The sequence below is a fragment of the Hemibagrus wyckioides genome, linkage group LG05 (genome assembly GCF_019097595.1).
Source record: "Hemibagrus wyckioides isolate EC202008001 linkage group LG05, SWU_Hwy_1.0, whole genome shotgun sequence".
NCBI classification, from domain to species: Eukaryota; Metazoa; Chordata; class Actinopteri; order Siluriformes; family Bagridae; genus Hemibagrus; species Hemibagrus wyckioides.
Window position 1 is genome coordinate 23,969,224 of NC_080714.1, and position 15,621 is coordinate 23,984,844.

General features: G+C 41.1%; 1 protein-coding gene across 1 annotated transcript; it reads left to right on the forward strand.

Moving 5' to 3' along the window:
- The first annotated feature begins 1,093 nt into the window (after positions 1 to 1,093).
- Positions 1,094 to 15,546, forward strand: nr1h5 (nuclear receptor subfamily 1, group H, member 5). The gene is made up of 11 exons (XM_058389936.1): positions 1,094 to 1,233; positions 3,738 to 3,872; positions 5,923 to 6,279; positions 6,698 to 6,838; positions 9,419 to 9,570; positions 10,161 to 10,256; positions 11,044 to 11,143; positions 11,244 to 11,360; positions 11,459 to 11,551; positions 13,001 to 13,114; positions 14,181 to 15,546. The coding sequence occupies exons 1-11, from the start codon at positions 1,134 to 1,136 to the stop codon at positions 14,387 to 14,389; spliced, it is 1,614 nt and encodes a 537-aa protein (XP_058245919.1). The 5' UTR covers positions 1,094 to 1,133; the 3' UTR covers positions 14,390 to 15,546.
- The last annotated feature ends 75 nt before the right edge of the window (positions 15,547 to 15,621 follow it).

The following is a 15,621-nucleotide window of genomic DNA, read 5'->3' on the forward strand; positions in this document are numbered from 1 at the left end:
CCTAGACCACTGTAAATTTCTATTCAACACTTTATCCTCCCTCAGTACAGTGAACATACACATAATCTACGTTTTTGTGTCATAGAGCCTAGGGCTTTTGTTTAAAAACAAACAGCAATTCCAATGAAACAATTCCTTTAATCAGAGTTACGTTCATGTAGTAGCTAATATCTTGCTAATATTTCAGTGACATTACACATATGGAAAAACTTCTCATTGCATCTTTCACATAGGTGTAAATGCATCACAGAGGCCTCATGGGTACTGTAACACTGGTGTCAGAACTGTAAAAGGACGCTCCTTATCTGTGGAAGTCCTTTTCCTCGGCACGATTCCTGTCACGGTTGCATGTTGTTCCTGGAAGAAGGCACTCGTGTCGTTTCCTCTCATTAGCCGAGTCGCTGTCGTTAGTCTCATGTGAGTTAGGGGAACTGGGTTGGAATGTGTGACCTTAAAAATGTCCTCCTTGCCCTCGGTGAGAGCCCACCCAGGCAGGAAGAGGGTCAGAAGAGTGTGTGTGTGCGTGCAGTGACAGTGAGGGAGTGCAAGTGCGATTGTGTCGCTGCGATTGTGAAACTCCAGGATGGAGCGAGAAAGGCAGCAGGGCTCCACGAGGCCGCAGGAAGAGCGCAGAGATAGTGACGGCTCATCCATCAGCAGCCTGAACGGGGGGCTGTTTATAAATACCGAACCGCCGGGAATGTTCTAATGAGAGACACTAAAGCCTTCGCTTTCACTCCTTTCAAGTAAATCCATGCATCTCAGACGTTTTCACTGGTGCACATGGGAGACGAGATGGGTGCTAAATAGTTGAGTCACTAAATCTGAAGATAAGTGAATAAAATGTGAATTAAATACAAAAATGAAAAATAATCTTTGTAAAGACTCGCACATTTTCTATCAACTGTGTCAAAATCTTGTTTCTATACTGCTGTACAGATCACGTTAGATATGAATTAAACATCTCATGACAAGAATTCAGCTTAACGTTGTGGTCATCTTTATTGTGAGTGTGTGTGTGTGTGATGCATGTTGCATGCACTGGTATGTGTTTGAGTGAACAGTTTGAATTGGGGAGAAAGCACTGTTTGTTCAGTGTGTGTGTGTGTGTGTGTGTATTTGGTGAGTGTTGGATGTCAGAGGCTGGCCCTATGTCAGCATTACAAATGTACGGGGAGTCAAATCAAGAGGATATTGGAAGAGCCAACGCTGAGAACATCAGAGCTGGTGCTGGTGAGTAACTCCAAAATCCTGCTCTTATTTTTAAAGAGACGGTTACGTTTACACACCTTTTTATTTGTAGGATAAGTGTTGTGGTTTTCCACGTTATGGTGTTAAATGTTTAGCTGAGTATTAATACGGGTGTAAATAAAATTCTGCGTAATGATATGGAGTGTGCTTTAACACATGAGGACAGGATGGTGTGTGTGTGTGTGGTCTCTGGTGCTGGAATTTAAAAAGCATACAGATGTTTAGCATTTTTGAGAAACAGCAACATACTATATTACTGTACGTTTATATACGGATATAATAATCATTTGTCTTGATGCATAAAAATTTCATTTTATACAATTTTTAAAAAATAAGTTTCAATAAGACACTTTTTGGAAATTTGTTTAACCTTATTACGTCTAATGAATATTTTTATGTTAATGATCTGATTTTATACACATTATTGTGCAGCATAAGTGAATCTCTCTACCTCTCTCTCTCTCTCTGAAAGTCATTATATTTTATGTTTTTTGTCTTTGTTTTGTCATCCGCAGTCACATATAACATTTTGTACTCCATTAATGCAATGTATATAAAGCTAAATGAGGTTCTACTTACATAAGCAGTATATACAAATTAAATGAAAGAGGTCAGTGGGACAAGAGTTCAAGGCAGAGCTGGAGGAGAGATATGTGCGAAGAGTTTACGTTCATACGAACCAATTAGTGTCGGTTATCTGTTATGACACCTCATTTTTCTGCTGCGCTGTCAGGGTCACGAATCAGGATTAAAAAAAAAAAAAAGTGCTAATGGAGCTTTCGGTCTCTGAATACCAAAACGACGAGCGATTATCTTCTCCGCTGAAATCTCTTTCGTTGACCATGGACTTTAGTCTCCTCCCTCCCCACACCGATGCAGCCTGCAAGGCCACTCTAATCTAAGAGTCTGCTTCCTGTTAGGATCCATAAACACAACAGCATAGGAGCAAAACTATGTTGTAGAGCATAAAAAAATAGATGGATGGATGGATGCATTGAGCATGTTGTGTGGTTCAATGGGGCAGTTTAAATGATCAAGTAGTAAGCTGGCGTTATTAAGCGTGGCCTGATACACTCCAGCCAAAACGTTTCGGGAAGTCCATGATCATTAATCTCTTTTCTCTCTGCCTTCTAACACAACTCCTACTCCCAAAGGGTTTTGCAACACAAGACCACCCCTGCCCCTTCATCCGACGAATAAGCAAGCTATACATATTGCTATTTATGGTATTCATGAAAAATGAATGAGCGCTCAAACTCTTTAACCCGCTCGCCTCTCGGAGGGAGTTCGACAGTCCCGCTCTTTCTCACCCTGTGTGAAGTGAAGCTGTGTGCGGCAACCAGGCAAAGGTCCTGTTTTCCTTCTGTTGGATTTGTAAGGAAATGACCTGCGAGTCATTTTGATGGATGGCAAAAGAAATAACAAAAATCCTCCCTCCATCGGGATTCAGAAATGCTAATAATGGCTCGATCGTAACCGGCTCCCCCACGGAGACACGGATAATGAATCAAGCGAGTAGCATCAAATTGCCACTCACAAAACAAATGGTCATGATAGTGTAGTGTGTGTATGGACATATAGTGTGTATGTGTGTATACTTTATGTAAAGGGTCTGTGGGAGGGTGTCTGATTTCGCTGTGTCCAGTCTGAAGCTGTGTGTGTGTGTGTGTGTGTGTGTGGGATAAGGGGTTAGTTGAAGCTCCTCAAATCCTAAATCCTCAGGGTCAAATATTAACTGCAAGACAAACAGAGCCGTAGCAAACAGTGAAACAGAGCAAACAGTCAGCAGAGCATCAGAGATGAGCCGTCTATCACTTTCTCCTCCCACGGGACGCACAAATCGACCGACATAGACTGTGGATCAACACACACACACACACACACAGAGAGCAGATAAGACATTGGAAAACAGGAAATACACTCTAAGCTCTCATAGTTCAGTGATTTATTTTATGTGGATCATTGGATCTTTTCATCGATTACTGAATGAATATTTGAAGCCTTTAGGAGGAAAGTAGTGTCACGGAGGTATAAGTAAAACCGGCACCAGAAACGACTTTGTGAAGGCCAGATTTGGCTCCCAGCACAGCCTTGTTTCATGTATCCTTCTCTAGAATGGTGCTCCGCACATTCAGGTGGTTCATTAAAGGTCTCCAGCTGGACGTCCTTCTCCACAGCCAAACCTGCAGGGACCAGCGGGGACTCGCCTCCGTTTCATGAGCCGCTCTCTGAAACCGTCGCCAGAGCAGCTGTTGAGACACACGGGACTCGTTCCATCCTATTCTCACACTCATTATCCCATGTCTCCATGCACTCTGACCTCCTTAGACCTCTATGATCTGGGTTTGAATCAAAGCATCCCCTAAATATAGATCCTCCAACTTCAGACATGATATGGTCCATGTCAGAAAGTTCTACTCTTTCAACCGAAAGAAATAAATTGCGAGACACAGAGAAGTTCTTAACTGTGTCCTGTTCTGCCTTAGACGTGAACGTCTCTGCGAAGTTGGGGAAATCAGCACTGGAGATGAGAGAGTGGATGGATCCTGAGATGGGCATGATGACCGGAGGCTACCTGTCTGGAGCAGACGCTTACGGCATTGCAGAACCGCAGTACTATGGTAAGGCTCTTCCTGTTAATCCTCCTGTTGAACTGTTTATACAAACTTACTGTTTCATATTTTTAGTATTTCTTTTCTGTTGTTTGGTTCTTACTTCAGTACTTATTTATATTTCATTTTATTTCATTGGCTGGGAAAGTCATTCAAAATATTTTAGATACATTTCCTTGAGAGCAAAACCAGTAAACTACATAATTTATGATTGCTAGGCTTCGATTCATCCATCCATCCATCCATCCATTCATTTATTTTTGTGCTTTATTCTGGTCACGGTCATGGAAGAGCCAAAGCCTATCCCAGGAATTCTGGGTGTGAGACAGGAATACACCCAGGATGGGTTGCCAGTTCTTCACACCATGCACACATATGTTCCCACACATTCGCCAATTCACTTACAAACATGTTTTTGGGTGTTGGAAGAAAATCAAATAGTCCACAGAAAACACACATATGTGAAACTCCACACAAACATTAACCTGGGCTCAGGATCGAGTCAACCTGTGAGGCATCTATGCTACTTACTGTGCCACAAGGCAACCAGATTATTTTCATATTCATAAGATTCAAATATAAAGATAGTAAAATATGATGAGGATGGAGACAGAGGATACATTACATTACGTGAGCAACACTGTTCACCAACATGGCTGTTTATAGAGAACTCCAGTAGTTTACAAACAGATGCGAGCTCAGCCGTGTCACACAACAAATCCCAGGCTGAACAAGACGGAAAACATCTGGGAGAAAAGGGAAGTGGGAGGCTGAGTGATATGAATGAGATGCCTTGTCACAAACAGAGAGCGGAAAACATGAAAAACAGTGAAATCCAACAAGCATTAGACTGCGGGGAGTTTTTAAAGAGCTACTGTAGCTAAACCGTAACATTAGCAGTTACCAGAATTTCGAACTAGTTTTTTTTCTTGTAATCATCTGGAAACTACCAACATAGTTGTGTAGGTGTGATCACACACAGAAAGCACAAAACGTGGGAAAAATGTAAGACACTGAAAAAAATTGGTTATGGCTCCTGCCTTTGAAGGTTACATAACAACACCTTTGTCTCAGGTCTGACTCATACTTTAAGATTATATGATGGTTTAGTGGTTAGAAGTTAGCCTGAAACTGCCTCTGCTCTGTGTGTGGAGCTTGCATGTTATCCCCATGCTTCAGGGGTTTCTTTTGGGTTTTCTTCCCTAGAGTTCAAAAGACATGAGTTTTACACTGATTGGCATCTCTAAATTGTGTGTAGTGTGTGAATGAGTGTGTAAGTGTGTGTGAGATTATGCCCTGTAATGGGTTGGAAGCCTGTACCTGGAGTTCAGGGGGGTGACCCCTGCTCTGTGCCCTGAGTCTCCTGTGATAGGTTCCAGGCTCCAAGGGTATGTGGTGTAGAAAATGGATAGATAGATTGCTGGAGGGATAAATGGATGGGTGGATGGCTGTAGTTGCATATAGGAAAAATGATCTTAACATGATTCAGCAGCTGCCCATAGACTACTTTATATAAATCAGTTTAGAGTTTGTCGTTCTTTTCTTACTACAACTCAAAGCAAAACAGTGTAGGTGTGAATCAGAGCAATCCTGTCTTGCTGCACAGCTGTGCTTCAGAAGTCGTGCCAGCAGTAACACGTGTTCTCTCCGTGGAATCACTTGTGAAATGGTTCACAAATCCCTGAGCCTGTTCCCATAAGGCTTGAGTTTCTGCCTTTATCGATTCTGCGTGATCATTAAAGGTCAAAACCAACGCAGGCTAATATCATAAACCTCACCAAGCTCTTCAGCTGCATCCTGTTTCCAGAGTCACTCGCTGGTTCACAAGGTCTTGCTTGGAGTCTTTTATTGTCCCAGTGGTCCCGCTGAAGCCGTCAAAATAATTCCAAAATCACAGTCTGCCGATGTGTATCACGTTCCAGACGAGCATGTCCTTACACTCTGTTAGTAAACTCATTTCGGAATCTTTTTACTGACCTCCTTTTGCTCATCCCATTGTGCCGCATTTTAAATATATGAAAAAAACGATTACATTATATGGTGTTTCAACTTTTCACAGATGTGCTGGTGGATCCGTTGGGATATTCATACCAGGATCTTGATCTACAGGCTTTTCCCTACAACCAGCAGCACTACAATCCAGCTAACGTGCAAGTCTCTGTGTACGGACCCCCCAGCTCTCAACCATGTACCCCAGCCTATCCGTATAGCCCGCAGTATCCGGAGCCTCCATGTCAAGCAGATGTGGAACTGCTGCACGGGCAAACGAGAGGCAGCATGGTTACAACCCCAGGCATGAAGAGACCCCGACTGGGGCCTGGAGCTCGGGTTAAGGGTCAGGATGAACTGTGTGTGGTGTGTGGGGACAAAGCTTCAGGATACCACTACAATGCTCTGACCTGTGAAGGCTGCAAAGGTGATAAGCTGATTTGTGCTCATGGGAGTTCAAAAAAAATTATGAATTAATTATTGATTTTTGGTACATTATATTGTGAATTTAACTGGAAAATGTATTCTAAAGGTATATGGCATCATTTTAAACCTGAAAAAAATATAGAAGGAATAAATATGTCCTACTATTTATCATTGATAACTGCAAAACCATTGAGAATTTATTTAAAACATAAAATGTGGATTTTGTTGCATTTTGGAGCAAACTAATGTACTCATTTTTCAAGTATCCATTGTACATCTTTAGTACTTTTCACAGTCAGTCGTCGGATAATAAAACTTTATGCTGGTCTGGATTTTGGCAGTTCTTCTTGTTCTACTCCGACATTTCTACAGAAGTTGCAACATTTGCTAAACAAATACAACTCCTGTGTCATTTCCAGGCTTCTTTAGGCGCAGCGTTACCAAGAAGGCTGTGTATCGTTGTAAGAGTGGTGGCAGCTGTGAGATGGACATGTACATGCGTCGCAAGTGTCAAGACTGCCGACTGCGCAAGTGCAGAGCCGTCGGCATGCTAGCCGAGTGTGAGTCACAGACTGTGTTCTTTCAGCTTGTGAATTGTTGATGATGTAAGGAACAAAACATAACATGAAGTGCTGTTATAGGAAAATAATCAGTGATGGGGTGTTGTGATGCAGACGGACGTGAACCGAAGTTGTTATTACCCCCTGAATTTGATTCATTTCCAATTTATACATATAAAGCTGTGGAAGTTCCTCTACAGATGGTTGGCATTGATGTGTTTTTGTGGTATAGATTTTTTATTATGAATCATGTGGGTGTTAAGTGTATATCTTACAGACGGTGCTGTGTTTAATCCTGTCTTCCTCTGAGAACTAGTGAACGAAATAAAATCGAAGTGATGTCATGCAGGAAGTGAGTTACGTTCCAGCTTTGGCTCCCACGAGAATGAATACTTCCTGTAGATGTTCTCTATGTCAGACATAAATGATTCATCTAGCATGCATAACAAATCTGTTACATATCAGCTTTAACAAACTAGGAGGCAGACTAAAGACTACTTATGTTGTAATGGTTTCATGTTGAGCTGAAATATTAATCGCACTGGTTCAATCTTACATATATAGTACACTCATTTGGCCATTGTGTTAGCCACACTTATGATACACTATATTGCCAAAAGTATTCGCTCACCCATCCAAATAATCAGAATCAGGTGTTCCAATCACTTCCATGGCCACAGGTGTATAAAATCAAGCACCTAGGCATGCAGACTGTTTTTAAAAACATTTGTGAAAGAATGGGTCGCTCTCAGGAGCTCAGTGAATTCCAGCGTGGAACTGTGATAGGATGCCACCTGTGCAACAAATCCAGTCGTGAAATTTCCTCGCTCCTAAATATTCCACAGTCAACTGTCAGCTGTATTATAAGAACGTGGAAGTGTTTGGGAACGACAGCAACTCAGCCACGAAGTGGTAGGCCACGTAAACTGACGGAGCGGGGTAAGCGGATGCAAAGTGCATAGTGCAAAGTGCTCTTTGCATAGTGCAAAGAGGTCGCCAACTTTCTGCAGAGTCAATCGCTACAGACCTCCAAACTTCATGTGGCCTTCAGATTAGCTCAAGAACAGTGCGCAGAGAGCTTCATGGAATGGGTTTCCATGGCCGAGCAGCTGCATCCAAGCCATACATCACCAAGTGCAATGCAAAGCGTCGGATGCAGTGGTGTAAAGCACGCCGCCACTGGACTCTAGAGCAGTGGAGACGCGTTCTCTGGAGTGACGAATCGCGCTTCTCCATCTGGCAATCTGATGGACGAGTCTGGGTTTGGTGGTTGCCAGGAGAACGGTACTTGTCTGACTGCATTGTGCCAAGTGTAAAGTTTGGTGGAGGGGGGATTATGGTGTGGGGTTGTTTTTCAGGAGCTGGGCTTGGCCCCTTAGTTCCAGTGAAAGGAACTCTGAATGCTTCAGCATACCAAGACATTTTGGACAATTCCATGCTCCCAACTTTGTGGGAACAGTTTGGAGCTGGCCCCTTCCTCTTCCAACATGACTGTGCACCAGTGCACAAAGCAAGGTCCATAAAGACATGGATGACAGAGTCTGGTGTGGATGAACTTGACTGGCCTGCACAGAGTCCTGACCTCAACCCGATAGAACACCTTTGGGATGAATTAGAGCGGAGACTGAGAGCCAGGCCTTCTCGTCCAACATCAGTGTGTGACCTCACAAATGCGCTTCTGGAAGAATGGCCAAAAATTCCCATAAACACACTCCTAAACCTTGTGGACAGCCTTCCCAGAAGAGTTGAAGCTGTTATAGCTGCAAAGGGTGGACCGACGTCATATTGAACCCTATGGATTAGGAATGGGATGTCACTTAAGTTCATATGCGAGTCAAGGCAGGTGAGCGAATACTTTTGGCAATATAGTGTATATCTATATATAATTGGCCATATTAAGAGGTAAATCTATCATATAAAGTCCATGCTCATTGTAGGTCTACAGTTGCAGTCTGTTGCTAGGTAGAATTTGCCAGCTCGCCTCTACACCATCCATCATTGGAAAAGACCCTTACTGACCAGATATTATCTGGATCGTAGATCATTCCCTGCACACCTGTGACATGATAGTGTGTGTAGTGCTGGCACAAGTGTAGCAGCATTGAACACTAAGAGAATGAAAACTAGATGAAAGCTAGAGGACAATAAACACAAGCTGTTAATTGTATCTCTGTAATTTTTATACCTGCACCTGTATGATTGATTGTGTACCTGATAAAATGGCCAGTGCATGTATTATAAGGGGTTAAGCCAAGTGGTTATAGTCCAGGATCATGCTCCTGAGGTGGGCCAGTACTCACAATAATTTTACTCCTTACATATAAAAGTATAAGAGGTTCGAGAATGGTTTGCTAATCCTTCGGTATCTTTTCTTCATGAAATATGTTGGATGTTTACCCCATGTGAGAGCTTTCACATACTGGCATATTAATAGTGGAGCCTCATATATTCACCAGTTAGGCTAATACAGCCCTGAATGTAGGTACCTAATAATCTGGCCACTAAGTGTATGTGTGTATCTGCTAGAAGATGAAACAGAATGAGAAAGTGCTCTTCAGCCCCTTTGATGTGTTCCAACAGGTCTGCTGACTGAGGTGCAATGCCAGTCAAAGAGATTAAGAAAGGGGGCCAAGCACCGAGGAGACTCGCTTTCACTTCTTGCTACCGAGGATGAGGAAAGCAATGAAAGCAGAAATGTGTCCTCTACCAGCAGACTTCCCGCACCAGCACGGGTAGGAGCTACATTTCTAATCTCCACAAGAGCTACTTTTCTGAAGAGATCTTCAGACAATCGCTGGATTCATGTCATTGTTTGGAATTCGTACTAACATCCTGTAGAGCAACTTCAGTCTATTGTTTTCTTTCCCAGAAAAATGGACTTAAAGTGACTTTAGCAAATCTTCTCATGGACTTCATCATTTCTACTGAATGGTGGGAACATCCCCACTATCTAAACACATTGATTCACACGGGTGGCATCATGAGACGAAGGTCCAGAGATGTCTACTAGTAATCAAGTCATTATAAGATTGGCTTCCTTTATGCTTCCATCACACCAAGTTTCTTTAAATTATGATGATAATTTATACCTCCAGACTCCATGATGTCACACTGAGTGTTAAGAAAGCAGGGGTTTGCTGATCAAGCCTCTTGGAAACGTGGCATAAGACTGTGAATAGTCTGGGTTGCTTCAACTTATCACTTCCACACGACAGACAGCATAAATGTTTTTGTTATTACTGATATTTGTAACTTGTCTGTATTTCAATTCTGAGTTTCTCTCTAAGCATGGCTGTCTTGTTTGGATTTCTGTGTGTTTAAGGTGCCATCAGGATTTTCCAGAGAGCAGAAGTGTGTCCTGAACAGAATTGTGGAAGCTTATCGTCGGTACAGAGCTCATGATGGCACTCGTTTCTGGGTATGTCAGCATGGCTGTAGTGTGCGTCATTTCACTGATTAGGTTACTGATTAAGTGAAGTCCCAGGCATGTTTAACATAATCTCTAGTAGATAGATAGATAGATAGATAGATAGATAGATAGATAGATAGATAGATAGATAGATAGATAGATAGATAGATAGATAGATAGATAGATAGATAAGCTACCCATTTACATAATATATTACATGGCCTAATGTTAGTTAGCCTGCTAGCAACCTTGCCTACTTGTTTACACAGAAAAATACTTGATGCTTAACCTAGCAGTAACTAATACATTTTAAGGTTTGCTATCAAGCTGAAGTCAGACGGATATTTTTAGAGTTTGCTGTTCTGTTACACATATAACCTAGCATAATCCATACTTGGACCATAGCTGTAAATGGAATTGGTATAATTCTTTTTTTTACGGAGACACCCAAACTAAATTATTCAATAACAAAACTTAAGAGTTGAGAGGAATCAAAGGTAACTAGCACAAATAAACAAAGGTATACATGCTAATCTTACGCTATTGTTGTGAGGACCTGTACTGCAGCTTAAGTGGTTGTTAGTTATATATTTGGACTTTGAGCTTTAGTATCAATTAAGTTTTGCTCTTGGAATTTCCCACATTTCCCGATTCTGGTTATATTTTGGTGTTTTTTCTGTTCTAACATACTGTGGGCTCTGATACCTGAACTGAAAATTGTCAGTCAAAAATCCACAACAGGATTATGTTTGGGAAAATCCTGTCCACGGACTTAATTATAATATTCTGATTTCAGGTGTCCCAGTGGTCCTGTTTACAAGACAGTGCTGATCGTTTGACCGATTTGACCCCTCTTGAAATAGAAAGACTTCTGCAATTCTCAAAGAGCATACCTGGTTCGAACACGACGATTTTACACATAATCAATACAAATCCTATGACATCAGAACAGGACTGATTAGCTAATCTGTGTTTGATGTTTGTTTGCTTGTTCAGGGTTTGAGCTCTTGGACAGTGCTGATCAGAGCATTCTTCTCTCCAGCTCATCCGTGGAGGTCATGTTCCTGCTCTTGGCTCAACAGTACACTGAGAATCCGTCCCTGTACAGCTCATGTAAGGCTGCATTGATCTGTGTGCTCACTACTCAGGAGTCCAAACAAGCAAAGCATTTATATTTATATCTCACTAAGGTTGAGTCTCTTTCTCATCAGCTCTGTATCCTGGCAGTGCGGGTGACTCCACTCACAGCTGGGTGAAAACCTCACAGTCTAAGACTAGCAGTCATGAGATGCTGCTAAACTCAGGTGACTGTTTGCTACTATAAAATGCTCTTTTATATTGAGTTATGCAGAATAACATCTTTAACAGTTTAATAACATGTTTTATGAGTATCTTAACTTAAAAGACAGAAACCTATCTCAACACCAGTGAAATATATGCCTTTGGGACATATTGTATTGTTAACAATTTATTCTTGGCTAATATATATAGCTAGCTTGCTAGATTGATACACTATGTTACCAAAAGTTTTGGGACATCTGCTTTTACCTGCACGTAAATGTAATATGAAGTTGGCCCGTCCTTTGCAGCTATAACATCAGTTCTTCTGGGAAGGCTTTCCACAAGGTTTACAAATGTGTTTATGGGAAGTTTTGACCATTCCTCTAGAAGCACATTTGTGAGGTCAGGCACTGATGTTGGACGAGAATGCTTGACTCGCAGTCTCCAATTTATCCCAAAGGTGTTCTATTGGGTTGAGGTCAGGACTCTGTGCAGGCCAATCAAGTTCCTCCACACCAAACTCACTCATCCATGTCTTTATGGACCTTGCTTTGTGCACTGGTTGATGTTGGAACAGGAATGGGCCATCCCCAAAGTTGGGAGCATGAAATTGTCCAAAATGTCTTGGTATGCTGAAGCATTAATAGTTCCATTCACTGGGTCAAAGGGGCCAAGCCTTACCTAAATTCAATGATTTTATAGGGTGTCCCAAAACTTTTGGCAATATAGTGTAGATAGGCTACCTGTTTATAATGTAAGTTTGCTTGCTATCAACCTTACCTACTTGTTTACACAGTAAAACACTTGATACCTAACCTGTCACTGTTCAGCTTGATAGTCAAACAGGTACTGCCGAAGTAGTAACTGCTTATCTGGTAACAGTGCTGTGTTTAGCTAATATTACCAAATAATAGCTAATCAGTTCTTTTACACGTGGAACTCTAATATTTATTCTTGTAATATTCTTTACTGATAGCTTTATTGCATTATTAGGTTGTCCAAAGGTATTTAGATAGGTGAAAAATGATAGATTATAGCTATATTTTATTGATCAGGAGAAAATGTAGGGAAGAAATGTTTCTTGCTGGTGGCTAATACCCTGGCTAACTGTTTACACAATATAATAATGTTATCTAGCTTGTCTACTTGTTTACTCAGTATAAATACTTGGAATAATGTGAGCTATCTTGCTACTTTGGGGATATATTTGCACAGCATTTAGACAAACATTAACTAGCTTGTTAAAAACAAATCAGGCTAGTTACTGATGCTGAGGTAACGTTAGCTAAGCAGCTAAGCTAACTACTTATCTGGTAACATTAGTGTAGTGCTGTTAGCTTAATTAGCTTAAAAATGAGGTGAAATGTCATAACAGTCATAATTTTTTATTTTTTATTTTGAAAACTCTCAACTCCAGAGAGCCAAGGAACGCATTAGATGATGTCCTGTTTCTGGTCTTTTTCTGTGGACAGGGATGAGTGAGGAACTCTTGGGGCCAGTGCTGAATTTCTTCCACAGTATGGCAGCCATCTCAGTGACGGATACTGAATACGCTCTTCTCGTTGCTACATCAGTGCTGTGCTCAGGTCTGTTGTTTTTCATCAGTCTCTTTTTATTCGATGTAGTAATAATAACTTTCAGATATCTGTCAAATGTTTATGTCTTGCTTCTGCTGTGCGTGCAAGATTTTGTGAAATGTATTATTTATTATTTAACAAATAGCCAAATAATAATCCGTGGGTTTAAGAGGTATTTAAATGATTACATGCAATATTTATTCGAGTTTCCATAACAGCATCTCTGACTGTATTTCCAGCACCAAGGCTCATTCTAACATGTAATCAGTTCTAGAGCAACAACTCATTCATATGGATGTCTGTGGTGCACATGCCACATAACCTGAAAGTAATAACAACAAAAATCATATAAGAATGCATTTTGTAGATAGAGATCAAGAGAGATGTATGTAACATTTATGCAAAGAGTCTCCAGTTTTAGCTCTTTGTCTTACATTCATGGAAGAGTCTTTAGGACAGAGGACTTTGTATGCTGTGGTTCCTGTGTAACAACAATGTGCATCTGTCAGTCTTTTATTTTTGCTGGCAAATTTGGGACCCCTATTGGAAAATCATCCAGTTCATGGTGGTCCATTTTGGGTCAGGACGCACTACACAAAACCCCTCGTTCATTATCTACCCATAACAAACCTCCCAACCACACACACACACACATAGACAGAAAGTGATGATGCATAACAATGGATTTCTTTTTTTTTCGAAGCTGCTTGCTTTTCCAAAAAGGTCAATTTCACTTCTACTTCATTTACTGAGAAGTCTTCAGATCACAGCATCTGTTTTTTCCCCACTACTGTGAAATATGAAACAGGAAGGGTCCAGTTTGAACCCAGTTGCATTATGACTGTAAACATTATTTCACTATGGTGAAATCCAAAATAAAATAATACTTCCTGTTAAATCACAGAACTGGACTGTATATACAACAGGGACAGCACTGCCACTGTTGGGCCCTTGAGCAAGGCCCTTAACCCTCACATGCTCAGCTGTGTACATCAGATACTCTGGATAAGGTTGTCTGCCGAATACTGTAAATGTTGTAGTGATATTTTCCCTCTTTCCTCTGTGTGTGAGGCAGACAGACCGTATCTGCGTGCAATGAGCTGTGTAGAGAACCTGCAGGAATTTGTTCTGGAGCTGCTCTCTAAGGTGTGCAGGAATTGGCAGGGTACGACTCACGGGTCATGCCGTTTCGGCAGGCTGCTCGGTCGGCTAACAGAGCTGAGGACGCTGCACCACAACCACATCACACTCCGGCCGCAGCAGATCTGGGACATGCAGCACTGAGACGCACCGCTCAGGAAGGACTACATTGTCAGTTCCTGTGTTTATAAACATTCTGAATAGGCGTGCTGGTGTAAGCACAGAAAACGTGGTGCTAGTCGTGATTTGGCACAAACAAGGGGCTGGATCAGTATTCTTCCTCTGATGGGTTTTAAGAAAATGGACGTTTCAAAGAAACTTATTTTTGATAATGTATTTTTGATAATGTCCAATTCAGCGCTATACCCTTGTACAAACTTATCTTGGCATGGAGTTTCATTTATTTTTCACTATATTGGAGGCCTGAGATATAAAATACAATACAAAAATATACAAAGGTTTTTATTGCTGTTGTCTGGTGTGTTAATATTACACTCAAGTCTGTTCAAAGTTCATTTCAGACTTCTAACAGCATTTTGGCACCAAATGGTGATGTATATCAAATAAGAGATTTAAAACTTTTAAAGGAGAGCCTATACATTTTTAAGCCCTCTGTCACTTGTGAAGTGAATCATAAGCAAGCCTATTTCTCGAGCCTGACTGCACCCCGTCTGGCGAAACTACAGATGTTTTTTTGATGAATTGCTTTTTTATTAAAAAAAATTTAGATTCAATAGCAGGACTGATAGATGATAGATAGATGATAAACCATAGGTTTATCCAAACATGCCACCTCTGTATGGAGAGTCAGTGACAGATAGAAATGCAAACAAAATGGGAGACAAACATGACAATGGAAAAAGGCATTCTGTCCACAAATAAAAATTGACAGTATAACTCCTTAAGACCTGCTGTAAATATTCAAGTTATTTTTTAGCAAAAATTCTGATAAGCTTGTTGAAACCATGATCGGAATAGGAAACGTTAAGGGGACGTCCTTTCATTAGAACGAGAAACACCTCCTACAGTGACACTAAGAATTTACTCTGCTCTTCCAAAACCTGAGTACAGCTTAGGACTGTGAGTGGACAGTGAACATGCTCCAGTGTGGCATGACTCAAGACACTGATAAAAAAAAGTGTTTTTCCATTAAAAAAAGAAAAAAAATAGGAGATAAAATCAACACTATGCAGGCTTTGCTTTTCATCGTGGTCCATTTTCTGCTTCATCTCTTCATTTTCTGTTCCATGTCCCCCCCCAACTGAGTGGCACTTCACTTCCAAAAGACAGTGCTGTGTGAAGTGGGCGGAGTCATGAAGTACTTGGTCTACATTTCTATACAGATTTCAACATCTAATGAAATCTGTATGGAAATG

What these genes read in the sequence shown, in the direction of transcription:
- nr1h5 (XM_058389936.1), top strand. Translation starts at nt 1,134, where the DNA reads ATGTCAGAGGCTGGCCCTATGTCAGCATTACAAATGTACGGGGAGTCA. An exon ending in TGCAGAACCGCAGTACTATG is followed by an intron (nt 3,873 to 5,922) that starts GTAAGGCTCTTC and finishes AACTTTTCACAG; the next exon opens with ATGTGCTGGTGGATCCGTTG. An exon ending in CGTCGGCATGCTAGCCGAGT is followed by an intron (nt 6,839 to 9,418) that starts GTGAGTCACAGA and finishes GTGTTCCAACAG; the next exon opens with GTCTGCTGACTGAGGTGCAA.